Below are 20,407 nucleotides of genomic sequence, written 5' to 3' on the forward strand. Positions count from 1 at the left end.
GTAAGACTAGTAATTTTCTCGAATATAAGCTATACCATTAAAAAAAAATCATTCACAAAAAAAAAAACTATAAATTTATACATATCAGTCACCACCAATGGGACAGGTGTACAGGCTGCACAAACACAAATTCAAATATATGCCTTTTGCATGCAAGATTTGGGTTAACGACTTAAATTAACCTCATAAAAGTTAAACTGAATTAAAATAAGAAAAAATATATAAAAAATATTCAGAAGCAACAGAAACATCTATAGGTTTGGTCCACCACCATTACCATTCACCACCCTCAATTCATCAGCAGAGGAAGCAGGAAAGGAAGGGACAAGAGAACGCAGCGTACCCTCTAAACCCTTTACGCGCAAAACAACAAACAAACACACCCTCTGCTCCCGGGTGCTTTTTCTATGCTTCTTTTTTCATTTTTTTTTAATACAAATTTCAATTTCTTTTGTCATTTTTTTGGGACCCCATTTTTCCCTCTCGTTCCAGCAGAGCCTGGAAATTCTCTCTGGAACGTAAATGCCAGATCTTGGTGGCAATTGGCAATTGGGGTTTCCTCTGAAAATCCCCACTTTGCAAAAACCTTTTCTTTTTTGTTTTTCATTTTTGTTTGGTGAAAATTAGTGCTACCCATTTCGTTGATTGGTTCTGGGTGTTTGGGGTTTTCTGCAGTGGCCTTGGATCGGTGATTGGGAAAATCTCGAGAAGCTTTGGTGTTTGCGGACCGTCTCCTAGGTTTCGTTGTTTTCAAGGAACATAAAAAGTTTACAAATTTCTCGACTTTGGTTGGTGAAGATTTTTTGTTCTTGAAGAAACAAGCATTTATGCTTCTGTGTTTGTTTGGGTTTTCTGTTTTATTCAGGTATAATAGAAACACAAAGGTGGCATAGTGCCACCACTTGGTTATGCCTGATACGAGGTAAGCTTTTGGATTTGTCTTCAACATGGTCAATTTTTCTTTTTTTCTTTTAATGGGATTCTTGGAAATATGCCTTGTCTTTTGTATTTCTTAAGTCTTTATTTGGAATGAAAACTCTTTTGTGTTTTGTTTTGTTTTTTTGTTCTGAAGTCTGTTATGTGTTTTTGTTTGCTGGGTTGAGTTTAGGTTGGCAAGGGCTTGAGAATGGCAGACACAAATTCAGTTGAAGTGATTTTGGATTTTCTGAAGAGGAATCGGTTCACACGAGCTGAGGCGGCTTTGCGTAGTGAGCTCAGTAACTGTTCTGATTTGAATGGTTTCTTGCAGAAGCTTACATTGGATGAAAAGAACTTGCATGATGGGTTGCAGAATGATAAGGGGAAGCCTGTGGTAGAAAATCAAGGGTTGGATTCTCGTGACAGTGTTGAAGTTTCTAAAGAACTGATTGTGAAGGAAATAGAGTGTGGGACTGGTACTAGTAATGCTGCTGAAAGCAAATGGAAAATTGTTGCTCCTACTGGCGAAAGGAATAAGTCTAATGAAGTGGTTGGGACGAGTGACAAAAACTTCACTTTCTCCAAGAGTTCGGAGGACAGTGTTCTTGATATGTACTCATGGAAGTTTAATGCCAGCAATGGTCCTGTGGAGCTTTACCAAAATGATGGTGGAAGTAGGCCTAATAATGCTTTAAAGGCCCCGGTATCTCAGCAATCAAAGTATCAAACTAGTGAAGCTCTTGATGCAACCAACAGTAATGTGAAATCTAAGGAGGAAAATAATGTGCCTGCGGAAAAAACTTCCTTGTGGATTGGAAGTAGTGGTAAAGCCTCTACGGAACCAAAGTATGACCTTATGCAGAGCAAAGAACCTAGGGAACTTGATCGGCAGTTTAAATTTAATGCTTCATCTCTTAAAGAGAACTTGACAGATAATGTCTTGTCAAGAACTGATGAGAATGTGAATTCATCTACAGACCCATGGAAAGATTGTTCTGTCAAGACTGTTTTCCCTTTCTCAAAGGGGGATATGTCTACAAGCTACAACGGTTCAACTTATTCTGACAGAAAAGAGGAAAAGAGAAGGGCAGAAAACAGTGATGTTAGGGCATCAATAAAAGAGCAAGTGGACGAAGTGGGAAGAGCTCTTTACCTAGGGAAGTTGCAAGGCAGTTCTGACAGCTTAAGTTTTCCTCTTGCACCAGAAAATCAGAAGGAAGAGTTTCCTAGGCTTCCTCCTGTAAAAATCAAGTCAGAAGATAAGCCCTTGACTTTTAATTGGGGGGAGAAGTTTGAGTGTGATGGACTTTCTGTGAAACTCGCTGGTGCTGACAACACCTTACTTATTGGGTCATATCTGGATGTCCCTATTGGACAAGAAATTAAAACTACAGGTTAGCTTTTTATACACTATTAAATTATTAAAATGTGTGCATATGCCCTTAAATTCTTGGCATTTTAATTAGTTGTTTACTATTTGGGCTCAAATTTGCTGTTTCATTTTTTAGTTTCTCGTGCTGATACTTTTGCATGCTCAGTGGGAATTTTCCACTTTTATGACTTGTATATGTTCCTTTTTACACCAAGTTTTCAAGTGTTATTGTGGATTTGGCTTCTTTTTTGGTGTTAAATTTGCATATTGTTTGACAAGTGTGATACATGAAATGTTGAACTAGTCCTTGCCAGTTTGCCTCAAGTTAAGAGGGGTAAAGTTTATGTTTGGTATGACTTTGATCATTGTGTTGACTTCACTTCAATTTGATTGGATGATTCGTTCAATTCATGTTATAAATTCTTCCGCTCTATAAATTTAAGTTCTCTTGAATGTTAATGTGATTTGAACTCCTATTTCAATGATATTTTGTTTGTGAAAATAATTAGTTGCCTTAATGTCAGTAATTCCCTTTTGATCTTGTTAGTTCATACACAAGGTATTGATTGGATCAAAAGTGATTTAAATGTTTAATTCTATTACATTTTATCTTCTGAATCTTTTTCTTAATCCCTTATCTGTTAAAGATAGGAAGAATTTGCCTCTTTGCTAATTGACCATGACATTAAGGCCTTTGCTTCAATTCTTTTCCCGCTAGAACTAACATAAACTATTTGTGCATATTGAATGATTTTGACTTTTTCATATATGTTTCAGGTGTGAGGAAGGCTGTAGGGGGCAGTTGGCTGTCTGTAAGTCAAGGGATTGCAGAGGATACATCTGATCTTGTATCAGGTTTTGCAACAATTGGGGATGGATTGAGTGAATCTGTTGATTATCCAAATGAATATTGGGACTCTGACGAATATGATGATGATGAAGATGTTGGGTACACGAGACAACCTATTGAGGATGAGGCCTGGTTTTTGGCACATGAAATAGATTACCCTAGTGACAATGAAAAGGGGACTGGGCATGGAAGTGTTCCAGATCCGCAGGAAAGAGGTCCAGCCAAAGATGAGGAGGATGATCAATCTTTTGCTGAGGAGGATTCTTACTTCTCTGGTGAGCAATATATTCTACCAAAAAATGTTGAGCCGGTCACTGCTTCAGATGATCCTATTGGTCTAACGGTCACTGAAATGTATGGAAGAACTAATGGTGATGATGTAATGGCTCAATTTGATAGACAATTGATGGATGTTGAAGAACTGAATCTGATGCATATGGAACCTGTCAGGCAGGGCTTTGTCACTCACAAAAATGATCTCATCATGCTAGGAGATGGGAAGGTTCTGAATCATAGTGCGAGGTCACGAATTGAGGACATGGAAGATGATCAGCATGGTTCAGTTAGATCAATAGGGGTGGGTATCAACAGCGATGCTGCTGATATTGGCAGTGAAGTGCATGGAAGTTTGGTTGGTGGTAGTAGTGAGGGGGATTTAGAATATTTCCGTGATCATGATACTACTACACACAGTGGCTCCAAACACTCTCATCATGATTTGGATAAGAATTCTATTAACAAATCATTCAAAAATAATAAGAAAAAGGACAATACTGAGTCAAATAAATATGTCATTGACAGTGATAAAGATGCATGCTCACAGATAAAAACACACACTGATGGGAACTTCTCATTTCCTCAATCTCTTAGAGATAGCCAGATGATTCATGCTGGCTCCAGTAAGACCCTATGGTCGAGTAATTGTAATGTAGAAGCAGATGACTGTATGAATGCATTTGTGGGATCTGATGACATGCTTTCTTCTTGGAAGAGGAAGAGTAGTGATTCTTCACCTGTTAAAAGTTCTAGGGATGAGAATAATGCTATTGTGGTAAGATCCAGAAACTCTTCTCCAACTACAGTCTCGAATTATGGGTATACTGATGGAGAGCTTGTCAAACTAGAAAAGGATGAAAAGGTTAGCATTGTAAGGGAAGATGATATAGGTGCATCACTGGAGGATGAAGAGGCAGCTGCTGTGCAAGAGCAGGTAATGCAAATAAAGGCTCAAGAGGAGGAATTTGAAACCTTCAATCTAAAGATTGTGCACAGGAAAAACAGGCATGTCTTAAACATATCATGCTTACTATTTTCATTCATTTGCAAAGTAGTTGAGGAAATTAGTACTTCAGATTTTTTTTATGATATAGATTATAGAAGAAATTTAAAACTATGGAAAATACAGTATCAGTTTTGTGCATCCTTCCATTATATTTTTAATTTTATGTTGATAACTATTCACTCTATTTCTCATCATTGTGATATATTACTACTTCTGTCCTTTTATATAAGAACCTTGTGAGAAATTTGCATGGTCCTTGTTATAAGAATCCTTCCAAATTGTCTCTTGAATTAATTGTTTTTATTTACCAAAATACCCTTAATTTACATTTTTTGTAGCCAATAAACAATAAATGTTGTAAATTAATAAGATAAACTTTCTCTCTCTCTCTCTCTCTCTCTCTCTCTTGTGAGGATTAGGGAAAATGACTAAAAAGATGAAATTGCTTTATCTCTTGTGAGGATTGGGAAAGATGACTAGCTAGATGAAATTAACAAGATAATTTTTCTCTTATGTTATTCCCAAATCCCAATAATTTTATGGTAATTTTCTTAAAAACAATACAAATTATTAACATCTTTAATGCCACTAACTAAATTAACCAACTTTCTCATTTCTGGTGAATTAGTTAAGGGTCTTATATAAAGGGATGAAGGAAGTAATCATTAATCTTTGGCTTGTATATTAGACATTATTTTTAATTTAGACACTTTGACATCTGTAATAGCAAACATACACAATATGTTGTGAACTTTTTTGTCCTGTTAACAATGGAAAATAAGATGACATTACCATGACAGTGGATCTACTATTTCCTTTTTGGAATCTCCATCGCTTTGTTCAAATTTGGAACTTAGTATATTATCTTTTTTTAATTTTTATGAATAAAATGCATTATTTATAATTAGCAATGCTATGAACATCTGTTTGTTCCTTTGTGAGTAGTTATGAAATTTGCACTGTCAAAATGTCCATGTATAATAATGCTGGCTTCTTAGTTGATAATAATATGCTTGATCATGTGATTCCATGCTCTATACTAGTTGATAACTGCTTCAAATTCTAATCCTTTTATGCTTACATTTCAAGAAATAAAGAAGCGACTGTAATTTAGACAAAGTAAGATACATGTTTTTGTTGTGATAATTCTACCAAGGATATATGGTGAAATTCTTTCCCCTCCTCATAGGGAAGTTATATGCTCTGATATATACAGAGCTTTATAAAATATGAATACATAAGTATTAATTATTGTGCTATGTTAGGAGGACGCAATGAGCTTGTGTAGGTACTATTGTTATGTTGGAAAGTCTGTATTCTTGTCATTGGTCTGTGTTCCTTTTGGCCTTGACATGCCATCTGAACCCATGTTTTGTTGCTCAGAACTGGCTTTGAGGAGGACAAGAATTTCCATGTTGTTTTAAATTCTGTACTAGCTGGGCGCTATCATGTCACCGAGTATCTGGGATCAGCTGCATTTAGCAAAGCTATACAAGCTCACGACCTGCACACAGGCATGGATGTTTGTGTTAAAATTATAAAGAACAACAAAGACTTCTTTGACCAAAGCCTTGATGAGATCAAGCTTCTTAAGTATGTCAATAAGCATGATCCTTCAGACAAGTACCACCTTCTAAGATTGTATGATTACTTTTATTATAGAGTAAGTGAATTTAGATGTTCTATTGTTCTACTTATTACTATCATATTTTTCTTTCAATCAATAGTTGATTTAGGCATATTTGTATATTAAGAGTCTACAATCCATTATTAGATATAGTTTATTTTGGATGCTAATGGTTTTTGTGTATCAGTTTCTCCATATTTTTATGTGCTATACAATGATACCACATTGGTTATTTTTGTTATTTTTAACTAAAGCCACTGAACTTAATGTTTGTAGCCCTGACAGGTTTCAATGCTTTCCAGGATATGTTATAAAGTATAACTATTTGCACTGTCATCATATTTTAAAACATAATGAAGGGCTATCCTTTTAAACTATAGGCAAAGTGATGTTGAGAAATATCTGTTGATTAGTGATCATCTGACTTTACTACCTCTTGTACTGCAGGAACATTTGTTAATAGTATGTGAACTACTTAAAGCCAATTTATATGAGTTTCACAAATTTAATCGAGAATCAGGGGGGGAAGTGTATTTCACGATGCCAAGATTGCAGGTTAGTGCTGTGCTGTGATATGTTCTTTCTATATTTACTTATCATGCTGTTTGTACTGTGATCTTTAGTTTTCATCCTTTCTGCTAGTGCAATACTGTCATTATAAACACTTTTCAACTTATGTGTGCAGTCAATTACCATTCAGTGTTTGGAAGCACTTCAGTTTTTGCACAGTCTTGGACTAATACATTGTGACTTGAAGCCAGAGAATATTTTGGTTAAAAGCTATAGCAGATGTGAGGTTAAAGTCATTGATCTCGGAAGTAGCTGTTTTGAGACAGATCACCTTTGCTCGTATGTTCAGTCCAGGTCCTATCGCGCTCCTGAGGTTATTTTGGGGCTTCCATATGACAAGAAGATTGATATCTGGTCACTTGGATGCATCTTGGCAGAACTTTGTACTGGCAATGTAAGATCAATAGATGGTTAATGTTATTTATTTCAAAATGGTTTTAAGTTTTTCAAACTTTAGCATGTAAGGATTTATATCAAATTTCCTGTGGGAAGTGCCTAAAAAGGTCTAAAATGTTTTGTACAATTTGTCAAAGGTTGAGGTTGGCCAAAAATCAACCACAAAAAAGTGATTATTTTCCCAAAAAACAATATATCCCAAACATTTGTTTAAAGCAATGACTATATCTCCCTGATGATGGGATCTTTGTGACCTGATATATACTTGGATTTTCTCCATAGCACCATTGTTAAATAAACTCAATTAAGCATATTTTAGATGTGAAAAATGATTTGATATATCATTTACATTGACTTCACCTCATCTACTGAAATACTTTATTTTCTTTGTTAAATACATGCATAATTCTCTCATTCTTATGTGACACAAGACCATGCATTATATAGGTCCTCTTCCAAAATGATTCCCCGGCAACATTACTTGCTCGGGTGATTGGTATAATTGGCCCAATTGATCAAGGTTTGCTTGCTAAAGCACGGGATACATACAAGTACTTCACAAAAAATCATATGCTTTATGAACGAAATCAGGTAAGAATTTTATTTTTAATTTGAGGAGTGTTAAGAACACATTCTATAACATAGTCCTTCAAATACACTCACTAATTGGTTAAATTTATTAAAAATTATAAAATTAGGAGAGAGAATCATTAAATATGATGTGAGATCCACAAAGTTTTGTCATTTTCAATGAATTTCAATTAATAAGAGTGTGTTCCTAGCATTTGTCTTTCTAATTTTCCTAGTATTTGAAACAGACTGGCAAACAATATGAAATATTGATGTTTAATATGAGACGAGCCTTTTCATTTGCTTGTCTTTAAAACTAGAGAGTTCCTATAATTTCTAATATTGAGTATTTCATATAATTTTATATTTATCATATATTTTAGATGGAAGGGTGGCAAATTGTCTTGTTGCACTTCTACACACAATATTTAAATTCTTGCCACTACCTCTGCATTTTACTTGAAATAATTTGAAGCTACTATTTATTAATACTTAATAATATATATACAGGAAAGCAACAGGTTAGAATACCTGATTCCTAAAAAGACATCATTAAGGCATAGATTACCGATGGGGGACCAAGGCTTCATCGACTTTGTTGCTCATTTGCTCGAGGTTAACCCGAAGAAGCGACCTTCTGCATCCGAAGCACTGAAGCACCCATGGTTATCATACCCTTATGAACCAATATCATCTTGAAGTATTTGGAGGTTTTTTTTTCTCTTGGTGATAGTGTCAATATTACCCTAAGCTGGGCAAGTTTAATCATTGAAAGGGAAAGGCACCTCCATACATGGTTGCAGCTTTTCATTATCTATTTTAGAGATGATATGGAAAGAGGAGTTGTGCACTTTCACATTCCTGCATGATGATGCATTGAAAGGTGTTTGGTTTTATTGGTAATACTTGTCTTTCCCATCAATGATGTAATTTAGCATGTAAGATGTAGTGTTATGCTGTTGATTTCTATGCTTTGTTTGGTCATGTTGAAAAGGGAATCCTTGAAATATTGCTTGTACATGATGTGGGATAATTCATTTAGTCTTTAGTAGTATTTTTAGCGTGTTTGATTACACGTTGCAGATGTGATTTTCTACGTTTGATCAGAAGTTAGTGGCTGTAGCTTCTATACGTTGGAGATGGAATCCGTTCCTATCTGATGGGTTTCCAAACACGCAGTTTGGGACAGCTACTTGTTAGATTTTGCATGGGGTTTGATACCACCGTTAGAAGCACCAGTTAAAGCAAGGCTGGTGGCAATGTGAGACTCACTTAACAAACGTGCTTTTGTGAGGAATTGAGATGCAAATTTTCCTTTTCCTTGGGTTGGAAGCAACCAAACTGTATCTTGATGGTGTTGTGGAGCTTCATTTGGTTTAGTGGTAGCAAATGGCATCAACGATTTCTGAATTTGCTTTTCCTGTGTTTTGTTTCTTCTGTTATTATGATATTATCTTCCCCACATTCTTGAACCGAGTTTTTAACGTTATTTTCTATGTAAATAATCTCTTTGCTATTAAAATGTTACTTATCTAATGAATTGGTTTGGGCTTTTTATTCCCTGGAAAAGTAATACTGCTTAAGATATAGCTAAATGTCAGCAATACACTTTAACCACGTATTTTTTAACCTTTTTCCTATTAATTTAAAATTTATTGGAAATTATAAATTTTGTTGGAACTCTTCATTTAATTTATAATAGAGTATGTTAGAGAGAGTACTGCTAATATTTAGTCATTTATCTACAATATTGTTTGGACTAAGCTCAAGACTAAAATTTACAAGTATATAGTTCAAAGAGAAATGTTTTTTTATCCCATTTTTTTGGAAATTTAATTTTAAATTTTTTTAATACCTGCTAGGAATTAACTTTATAGGAATGATGGAAAAAAAAAGGTAGTGTAACTAAAATAATAGAGTGAAAAAACAATTCCCTAGCAGATTAATCTCCACCGTCTATACCAGGATAAATGCAACTAATCTTCCCCGTTGATTTTGAAACTTATCTATCTAACCATCTCTATTAAATAAAATAATTAATCCATGATGGTCATGTACCACTTTTGTTTGGGGGAACTTCATTTCTTTTCCTTTGAACGTAATAATAGTGTTTCCCTTTTCGCTGTAATCACAGAGAACATTTTCTTTTATTTCCTGTCTCAGTATATTAAGCCTGGAGTATAGGCTAATAAGCTGTATGACACACCTTTGGTTAGGACTTAGGACTACAAATTTTGTTATGTTATCTCTCGATTTAGGACTCAGGACTTAGAACTAGCAACAGTCGGAACAAAAGCCTGATGCTAGGTGCACCTAGCATTATTGCTGCTGCATCCAACACTTAAGGAGAAAAGACTAAAATACTCTTGATCCATAAGTCTTTTTAAGTTGATCCGTAAAAGGTTTACGAATCAACTTGATCTGTAAGCCTTTTACGGATCAACTTGATCTGTACGATTTACGGACCACCCTCATGCACACCTAGTACAAATGCGAAGAAAGTGCAGGGGTAGTTTTGGCATTTTAATAAATGCTGGGTGCACCAGCAATAATGCTGGGTGCACCTAGCATCAGCCGGAACAAAATTGTACTACACCGCAAACTAGACCAAGGCCCATTAGCCTATTTCCAGTAACACAGCTTACTTTCCCGTTTACGGGCACTATCAATTTCCTCAAGTCTCTCGGCCGTTCAGTTTTCCAAAATGGAGCAAAAACCACCGTCTCCGGCGGAAAACTCGGCGGCGGCGGCGCCATCCTCCGACGAAGCAAAACCTTCCCTATTCCCTCTGTTCCCACTCACAGCCTCTTCCTCTCTCCAAACCACCACCACTTCCTCCACTCCTCAATGGCTCAGCAACACCAGCTTCACCACCGACATCTCCGTCATAAACGACGTCGTCGCCTCGCAACTCAACCGCGAAACGATGCAGTCACCGCTACAAGACGACAACGACGAGGACGAAAATCGCGCACAGGCGAATCCCGTCCCTTCTTCTCGGTACGAGATTCTGGAATCTTCCGAATCCGACGGAGGCGGAAGAGATAGAGAGAGGAAGAAGAGAAAGAAGAGGAAGAAGCGGAAGCGCGATTCGTCTGCGGAGAGAGGTGGATTCAACGCTTTCGGTTCGAGGAAGTCGCGCGTTCGAGCTTGGGTGGATTCGGAGGCCAAAGTTGCCAAGGATTATTACATTGATTCTCACGGAGATCGCGATAATCTCGCGTTCGGATGCATCTACAGGTGTTTTGGATGGAATACTTTGAAATGAAATTGAATTTAATGATTTAGTGGTTACTCTTCAATTTTGCGATGCGAGTGATTATGTTAGGATTGTGAATGGTTAATGTTTTTGTTGGTGAGTGTGCTGAATGGTGGTGCAAACTTTGGTCCTGTTAGCGCTCTTGATGAGTTTATTGGGAATTAGAATCGAAATGAAGTGTTGTATGTGAAATTTTTATCTGCATGATGCACAATGACTGGGAATGAATATTTTTTGTTTTGTTGACTATAGAGACAAACTGGTTTGGGGTTTAGGGTGTAGGGTTTAGGATTTGATGAGTATTTGGTTTTGCTTACTTTAGAGACAGACTGATTTTAATGCTTAATAATATGTAGCTCCTGTATCAGTTGTTGTTGGACACTAGTGGCTTGGCAATTGGTAATTGGTATGTATTCATTTATATGCATCTCTTAAGAATTGATGCTTTCATTGTATTTAGCCGGTTTGGTGGTATCTCAATGGGGACTAACAAGGGAGTTTGGATAGAGGTTCTGAGTTAGTAATGTAGCCAGAAAGTGAAATAAATTGTTGGAGTACAGAAAGAAATGAGGTAGGCAATCAATTTCATTGTTGTTCTCTTAGATTTCAGAAATTTAAGGATTAAAGTGACTTGGGCCAAAAACGTAATTTAGTTCCTGTTGAGCTTTGACTTCTTATTCATAGGTTGTCCCTGCCTCCCTCCCTTTACATACCGAATTTGGGTTCCTGATTATTATTATTTTGTTACATTTGTGATGAATGACAATTCTTTATTAATACTATGCAGAATGGATATTGCCCGATACAAGCCTTACAATCCCTTGAAACTGTCTGGGCTACATGTTCGAGGTTTGTATTGGTGGAATCGAAGTGGTTCACTATTGGAAAGAGATGGTGATGTTGATGCATTGGATGCTAAAATGAAGTGTGCTGGTCGTTACTGGTCTGGAAAATACATGGCTTTGGAACGACATAAGAGCTTTAAGCGTATTCATCTTGTTGCTCCAAAATTGTCTCCTGTCACTATGCAAGATGAGTTTATACCTTTATCAGAATCAGATACTGGGGCATCTCGTGGAGCTGTTGACAGTGATTCAGTCTCCAAAACTTCAGCATCACTTGAAGAATCATGGGAAGATGAAATGTTAAACAAAACTAGGGAGTTCAACAAACTAACTAGGGAACACCCCCATGATGAAAAAGTTTGGTTAGCTTTTGCAGAGTTCCAAGATAAGGTTGCAGGGATGCAACGACAGAAAGGTGCTCGCTTGCAAACTCTTGCAAAGAAGATTAGCATTCTGGAGAAGGCAGTTGAGCTTAATCCAGACAATGAAGAGATATTGCTTTGTCTTTTGAAAGCTTATCAAATGAGAGACAGCTCAGATGTGCTAATTGCAAGATGGGAGAAGATACTTTTGCAACACTCTGGAAGTTATAAGTTATGGAGAGAATTCTTGCACATTGTTCAGAGAAATTTCTCCAGATTTAAGGTTTCAGAGGTTAGGAAGATGTATGCACATGCAATTGAAGCTCTATCTGCTTCATGCAGCAAGCACTCTAGGCAGGTTCTCAATTTTTATGCTTTATCCACTTTTTTATTCTGTCTGCAAAAGTCAATATTGTTCATCTATTTTTAATGTATTTTCTTGTTTGCACATGTGATGTTATTTTCTATAAAGGGAATAATCTGATCCCCTTTTTAGTTGCACAATAATATAAATAGGGAGAGAGAAAACTGAGGGAGGGATCCTGTTTGCTGAGCAACCACTTTTCTTTAATTTTGTTCTTCCCTCTTAGAGTGTGTTTGGTTGAGATGATGGAAATAGAGGAGAGATATTTGAACTAAAGTAGAGTGTTGAAGGTGTGGGACCCACCCTATTTCTTCTCTATTTCTCTCCTTCCCCCCCTCTACCAAACACACTCTTAAAGTGGTTGGAAGGCAAGGGAATTAATTGGCTGATAGTTAAATCTTATGTATTTCATTTTTATCTATGCACTGTATGAACAAAAAAGTTAAATTTCCATTTTTGTTTGTACTTTGGAGGTGTATAAATTAGTTACTTTATACATCAGAGGTCCCAAAGTTGATATATGTTAGAACTTAACAACTTCAAATCATTTACATGACTTTTTTCACTTATGAATTTCATATGTCATGTGAATACTTTGGAAGTTCCCGTAGTAGTTCAAAAAAATGAAGAAAAAATTGTTTTTAGCAGGTTCTTCAAGCTGCCAATCCTTCTTCACCAGATCCTGTATTTGTTCAGTTAGAACTTGGTCTTGTGGATATATTTCTTAGTCTCTGCAGATTTGAGTGGCAGACTGGTTATAGAGAATTGGCCACTGCTTTATTTCAGGCTGAAATAGAGTTTAGTTTATTTTGTCCTCCTTTGCTGCTCACTGAGCAGAGTAAACACAGACTGTTTGAGCATTTTTGGAACAGTGGTGGTGCTAGAGTTGGGGAAGAAGGGGCTCTTGGTTGGTCCACATGGTTGGAGAAAGAGGAGGAAACTAGGCAACGGGTTATGAATGAGGAGCTCTCACGTGAAAATGAAGGTGGTGGTTGGACTGGTTGGTCAGAACCATGGTCTAAAGATAATGAGGGTATTGCCAATGTTGAACATGAAACCATGAATGACGTGGTTATGGAGGATATTCAAGATGAAGAGGAATACACAGAAGTTGAGCCAGAAGTTGATACTGAAGATTTGCTGAAGATGCTAGGAATTGATATGAATGATGGGGATGGTGGTGAAGTTAATGACACTTTGACTTGGATCAAATGGTCAAAAGAAGAGTCTTCTAGAGATTGTGATCAGTGGATGCCTGTTCGTGGGAAATCAGGTAGGATTTTCTCTCCTTTCATTAACTACTATACTTCTCTCTGAATGTATTGTGTGTGTGTGTAATAGGCTTTTCTTGAATTTGCTTTATTGCTTTGAAATGCAATTATTCATTACAAACAAGCTGCTTATACAAGTGTGCTGATTAACCATGAATAGGTACAACCTCTCCTGCTAACGAAGCAGACAAAACAGATGAGGATGAACAACTCTTGAGAGTTGTATTGTATGAAGATGTGAATGAATACTTGTTCTCCCTGAGCACAACAGAGGCTCGACTATCTTTGTTGTCCCAATTCATAGACTTCTATGGTGGAAAGATGTCTCAATTGTGAGTTTTCTGATGTATATACCCTTCTGTGCACACCATTTGATATCGTACTAGTAGAGGGAATCAGTTTTCAAAAGCTTGAAAGGATTACTATGTGCTCTAGTATAATAATTGGCTAGGAGTCCAATGTGCCATAAAGGTTTCAAAATAGTCGATTAACATGATTATTTTACTTTTCATACCTGATGGATATGCATGTGATGATCACGTGTGTTGCTAGAGTTACAAATGCTTTTAATGGGTCTGTCCTTCTGTGGTGGTTTGTGGCTATTACTTATTTGTGCTATGTGGATTAATGCCATTTGTTTTGTCTCTTCTTTCTTTTGTAGGTTTTGCTCAAACAGCCCAACATGGGCTGACAATATCCTTAGTTTGGAGGATTTGCCAGATTCTATGTTGGAGAAGTTGAAATGCATCCATGAAGTTTTGACTAAACGACAGAACAGTCTTGCTGGTTTCAGTTTTGAATTCATATCAGGCAGTCTCTCGAGGAATGCTGATATTATGAAATTTATACGGAATGCTGTCTTACTTTGTTTAACTGTTTTCCCACGTAATTATATGTTGGAAGAAGCTGTTCTTATTTCTGAAGAGCTTTATGTTACAAAAATGAATTCTTCTAATGGTATGATTACACCATGTCGATCTTTAGCAAAATCTCTTCTAAAAAGTGATCGACAGGTATTCATTTTCCTTGCGCTCTCTCTTTCTCCTTTCTGTAACATAAATAAATGTTTTTAACAAATCTTTAGTTATCTACAACTATAACTAATCAAATATTGTGATATATCTAAATTGATATCTTAGTTTATTAGATTTACTATCAAACTGGAAGCAGATAAAAGTTACAGATGAAAACATAATGATTTCACCTTTCAATGTTTCTGTAACCAAAATATTTTTTTTGCAAGTTTTAACTGAAATTTCTGAAATTTTAATTGAAAATGATTTTCCCCATAAAGCTTATCAATATATGATTTATTTCTGTTCAGATGATTAAAATGTTACAAAGGTTCTCAAAGAGTGATAAGAGAGGGCCAAATGGAATAATTATGGTTTGTTGGGATGATTTTACGAGATAGGATTTCATAATAGTTACTGGATAGAAATCCTTGTAGGACAAAAGATAATTATAATCTTATTGGATACCCCTAATAAGTATATATGGAGAGCAAACATAGTGAAGCTGTACAGGTTTTAAAAATTAGAAGAGAACAAGGTGCCAATGGGGACAATTTTTATGCATGAGCTCAAAATACAGCTGAGGTATCTAGAAGGCTAGAGCTAGAACTAGATGGTAGCTTGCTGCTATTCTCTCATTTATTAGGAAATGATTGAACAACTATTTTTCGTTGGAGTAACATTTGCACATGATGCTATTTATGATTTATCTTACTCTTTATTCTTTGTCATAATATTTCTTTTTGTTTTTTGGTTATTGTAGGATTTGTTGCTATGCGGTGTATATGCACGAAGAGAGGCTACTTATGGTAACATTGATCACGCAAGAAAAGTGTTTGACATGGCATTGTTATCTGTAGAAGAGCTTCCTGTGGTATGTATTGATTTCCTGCTTCAATGTCTTTCTATTTTTGGAGATTTTTTTTTGCTACCTCTTTTGCGTGACAATTTGAAGCACATGCTACCCTTTGGTTGGAGCACAATTTGTACTTTTAAGGAGGTTTGTGTGGCACAACACTTGATTTGTGATATAAGATTAGGCATTCTGCATGTATGTTTTAAGCATATGACCTGTTTAATAGGATATCTCTAACAAATATTGATGCATTGGGCAACTTTGTTCTATTGAATTTATCTTTTTCTGTTGATTGTTTTCTGTTTTGTTATTTTATTTTAGGATTCCCTGACCTCCTTCTCCTTTTTGATTTTTATCTCTTTATTAACATTTTTTTAAGGAAAAAAATATGCATGAAGTATGGATGATTGCTTTTGACATTGTGTTTGGTTGGAGGGGAAAAGAGAGAGGGGGATTTGGAGGGGATGGAAAAAACTTGAACTTTAAATACTCATGTTTAATGGTTTTATTCATCTATTGTAACAGCGTAATAGTAATTTACTAATTTTTCCTTCCCTCCCCTTACTAACCAAACAAGTGGTCCCCTTCCCCTCCTTTGAAGTTTGAACTAAAATGAGACAAAAGTTGGTAAATTGTCCAATTAAAGATATGGAGGATGCTAACCTTCACATAACAGTTAAATAGTTAGCATGCTGTGCATATATTTACAGGCACATTCATGTGTGCATAAAAATTTGTAGGACTGGCATTCTTATATGTACTTACATGTGTGTGTAGTTGTCCCTAAGATTTTGTGTTAGTTTGTTTGATCTTAAACAAAAATGTGATTATACGATAGTTTTTTTTTTTAGTTTTTTAAGAAGAAATTAATTTTAGCTTTTGAGAAAAGTACTAACACAACTATTTGTGCGTGTGTGTGTTTAAACTTAGTTGTCATACATTTGTTTTTATAAAAAATGTTATAATTAAACTATAAAAGAAGCACAAACTAACTGGCCCTTTATTTTAAATTAAATAAATTTAATACCATTTATGTCACAATTTTGCCTGAGGTTTTATCCTTTTTCATAATTGCATTCTTCCACCTTAATGGAGTAGGAACTACAGTCCAATGCTCCTCTTCTATATTTCTGGTATGCTGAGGTGGAGCTTGCAAATAACTCTGCTAATGATCGTGAATCTTCATCTCGTGCAATACATATATTATCATGCTTAGGAAGTGGTACAAAGTACAACCCATTTAAAAGTCAAGCATCAAGTTTGCTACTGCTTAGAGCACATCAAGGATTTAAAGAAAAACTGAGAACAGTATGGTCATCTTGGGTTCGTGGTATAATAAATGACCAGTCTGTAGCTCTAATATGTTCTGCTGCATTGTTTGAGGAGCTAACCACTGGATGGGATGCGGGCATTGAAGTTTTGAATCAAGCTTTTTCAATGGTGCTTCCAGGTTATGTCTCTTCAGTAATTGATCTTTTAGAAAACATGAGACCTTTAAGATAAGTGTGATTTTATTTTAAAGTTCAAGTAGGTATAATTTTTCTTAGGTTTAAATACATTTTTGGTCCTTTCAATTTAGCACTTTTTTGCTTTTTGCAATTTTTATTTTTTGTTTCTAGTCCTTGTAAATTATGTTTGTTTTGTTATTAGTCCTTAAAGGACTTTAGATTGTGCTTTGAACAGTGGAAAAAGCGTTATCTAAAGCGTCATAAGGACGAAAAACAAAACAAATATAATTTGCAAGGACTAAAAACAAAAAAATAATTTTTCAAGGACTAAAAGTAAAAAGCACTAAATTGTTAGGACTAAAAAAATATTTAAGCCTTTTTCTTAACATTACCAAATCTTCCCCTCAACAGTCTTCTTTTTCATTTGTTGACAACTGGTGAGAACTGTAATTTTACTATTCGGGCATCCAAAACTTCCAAGTCTTCATCATGAATATACTGTTTCTTGTAAAGCTTATGTAAGAAAAATTTAGGTTGCTCACTCTCTCCCCTTGTATTTATTTTGGTAGGGCAGGATTGTAAGGAACTTTTTAGTGACAAATGAATAATAGGCTAAATTCAGTATATTGAGTTTTATGAAGAGCCAGGTTTATAAATCTGTGGTTGATGGAATTTAATCTTTACTGTTATGAAGTATACATGGTTTTTGAACTTGTATTGATCTCATTAATTATGATTTCAATTGGAATAAGTTAGCTCACCTACCATAGGGATGCTGCTAGGAATTGATATTTGTTGTATCTTGATGCACTGTTGCATGCCTATTTCTCCTAAATGTCATGTTATTTCAGTTAACCTATAGACACATGGATAGATTTACAATGCATGTTTTTTGTATCTTTGTTCTTTGATGGAAAGAAATTTAACATGATTGCAATTGAAACATGGTATATAATAAATAAAATTTCCATTGGCTCAAACTCACAGGAAGTACAATACCATGTACTGAAATGCTCTGATATTGTTTCCTGTAGAAGCAGTTTGTACTGTCACCAGTCTTTGTTGCTGCATATTTGGTACTTATGATGTCTATCTAATGCTTGCAAACCTGCAGAAAGAAGAAGTCAAGGTTATCAGCTTGAATTTTTGTTTAATTATTATATAAAGATGCTTCAAAGACATCAGAGACAATCAAGTCTGATGAAAGTTTGGGAGTCCATCTTGCATGGCCTCCAGATATATCCCTTTAGTCCTGAACTTCTAAAAGATGTGGTGGAGGTTGGCCATTATTACACTACATCTAATAAATTGCGGCGGATTCTAGATGACTGTAGTTACAAGTACGTTCCTTGTCCATATAGCTTCTGATTTTGTCAAAGAATGTCATGGTTTGATTACACAGAAATTTCAAGACAAAATAATAATGGAAGAGTTTAAACTTGAAAGATTTTAAAATGGTTTCTTACCAGGGTCAACAAGAACAAGTTGATTCTCATTTCTCAGGGAATATGTAGACCATTGATGAAAATCTGTAACTTTTATCCTACAAGTGAATTCAAGTTTAAAGTTACTAGTGTGATGTATGTTTCGAAATTATAATAAAATGACATCTGCTTCAAGAACTATTCTAGGATCTTGATGGGAAAAATAAAGTGAACTAGTGAAGCTTTTTTTCTGTCATATTTTGTTTTGATCCCAAAGGAAGTGGAACCCCTTCTAAGGCAGTCTGCTATCTCTTCCCAACATTTGATGAAAATGAGAAATAAGGTTCAATAATAATTTTTTGTTTTTTCCTTAGCATTACCGTGATGTTGCAAAAAGTGCAAGTGGAGTGAAAACTCTAGAAGGTTTTGCACATCAAGAAGAGAAATGAAATGTCGTAGCTTCATAAATAAGAAGTTCTGTTTCTGAAATTAATTGACCCCTATCTGTTACAGCTTTTCTTCCCCTCTCCCCTTGTTTTAGGTTCTAAGTCATCTGTTTCTCCTTCTCTTTTAATGGCAGTAATATTTTCTTTGTTCTACGGATATACAAATCTCTTCTTTTATGAAATAAATATTGTATTTTATATCCTCTTATTTAAGGATGCATATTTCCCTTTTATTACTATTACAGTTTCACGTGTTTTTTGTTTCTGCACAAGGACATGTATGGTAATTTCAAATGTTCTAGTTGGTTTATGCAAATTTTCTCTAATATAAACTTGGCAATAATTTTGCAGGAAACCATCTGTAGTTCTCTGGCTTTTTGCGTTGTCATACGAAATGTTTAAAGGTGGTTCACACCACAGAATCCGTGGATTGTTCGAAAAGGCATTGGGTAACGACAGGCTTTGCAGCTCAGTTTTGCTGTGGCGTTGCTACATTATGTTTGAGATGGAAATTGCACATGATCCTTCTGCAGCTCGACGTGCTTTCTTCCGGGCTATCCATTCCTGCCCCTGGTGAGACCTATGTTTTAAATAACTGAATGATATTTCCTTAGTAAATTGATTTTGCCACAGTCGAGGCTGAAAACAATTTATTTATGGATGTGATGGGGCTTTGATTTCTAGTTCTAATTCTCACAAAAATGTTCCCTCACCTATTGTTATTATATTATTATTATTATTATTATCATCATTATGATCATTACTAATCTTACGCATACCAGGTCAAAAAGGCTATGGTTGGATGGCTTTCTCAAGCTGAACTCTGTCCTTACTGCAAAAGAGCTATCTGATCTACAGGAAGTCATGCGTGATAAGGAACTGAATTTGAGAACTGACATTTATGAGATCCTTTTGCAACAGTCGTGACATTCGCCCTCCCACTACTGCTAGAATCCGACTGTATGTAAGACAGGTCCATGATGCAGTACTCATAGTATTGGACTTGTATGTAAGATAGTTACATGATGTATATTGTGCTTCCATATACCCTTTGTGAGAAAAAAGATTCTTGATATAGAAATTTTATCACTCATCTTTTCGATTAGTATGATTACTGCAAATTAATTAAAATTTATAAGAGACTCGCTTTTACAAGAATGAAATTTATTCAATAGAAATTGAGAGAAGGATACTGAATAGTAGGAGGTACTAGCAAGTGTTAGGGTTGGCTTAGACTTCCTTCAAATTGTACATCAGTAAAAAATACGAAGTTGGTGACCAATAGTAGTAACACTGAATAAAAGAAGGCAACACTACACGCACATATGCTTACATTAGTGCATCATGTCATAATTCATGATAGATGGTTTAAGGCTGGAATGAGATTGTTTTCAAATAGAGTGTGATGTGATGATATGAAAAGAAATTTGTTTGATTGAAATTTGAAAGGGAGATAGAAAATGTTGGCATGACAAAAATAATGCTACTAAAGTGTTAATATGACAGCGTAATGTATTCATTCAAAGATTATTAT

The 20,407-nt window shown here is 35.4% G+C and overlaps 2 protein-coding genes across 4 annotated transcripts; both read left to right on the forward strand.

Moving 5' to 3' along the window:
- The first annotated feature begins 241 nt into the window (after positions 1 to 241).
- On the forward strand, positions 242 to 9,003 carry LOC114388931. Of its 2 annotated transcripts, none has more exons than XM_028349474.1 (10): positions 242 to 396; positions 676 to 766; positions 866 to 922; positions 1,109 to 2,312; positions 3,068 to 4,421; positions 5,806 to 6,085; positions 6,497 to 6,604; positions 6,735 to 7,013; positions 7,463 to 7,606; positions 8,096 to 9,003. In XM_028349474.1, the coding sequence occupies exons 4-10, from the start codon at positions 1,127 to 1,129 to the stop codon at positions 8,282 to 8,284; spliced, it is 3,540 nt and encodes a 1,179-aa protein (XP_028205275.1). In that variant the 5' UTR covers positions 242 to 396; positions 676 to 766; positions 866 to 922; positions 1,109 to 1,126; the 3' UTR covers positions 8,285 to 9,003. The 2 variants fall into 2 exon arrangements, with proteins under 2 accessions (XP_028205275.1, XP_028205274.1); XM_028349473.1 differs by having other exon boundaries at positions 676 to 738.
- Positions 9,004 to 10,211: 1,208 nt separating this feature from the next.
- Positions 10,212 to 19,978, forward strand: LOC114389364 (protein NRDE2 homolog). 2 transcript variants are annotated; one of them, XM_028350022.1, is made up of 10 exons: positions 10,212 to 10,825; positions 11,632 to 12,409; positions 13,061 to 13,688; positions 13,847 to 14,018; positions 14,348 to 14,699; positions 15,463 to 15,573; positions 16,654 to 17,005; positions 18,118 to 18,343; positions 19,225 to 19,446; positions 19,656 to 19,978. In XM_028350022.1, the coding sequence occupies exons 1-10, from the start codon at positions 10,290 to 10,292 to the stop codon at positions 19,798 to 19,800; spliced, it is 3,522 nt and encodes a 1,173-aa protein (XP_028205823.1). In that variant the 5' UTR covers positions 10,212 to 10,289; the 3' UTR covers positions 19,801 to 19,978. The 2 variants fall into 2 exon arrangements, with proteins under 2 accessions (XP_028205823.1, XP_028205824.1); XM_028350023.1 differs by having other exon boundaries at positions 13,064 to 13,688.
- The last annotated feature ends 429 nt before the right edge of the window (positions 19,979 to 20,407 follow it).

Source organism: Glycine soja, chromosome 16, assembly GCF_004193775.1.
Source record: "Glycine soja cultivar W05 chromosome 16, ASM419377v2, whole genome shotgun sequence".
Taxonomy (NCBI): Eukaryota; Viridiplantae; Streptophyta; class Magnoliopsida; order Fabales; family Fabaceae; genus Glycine; species Glycine soja.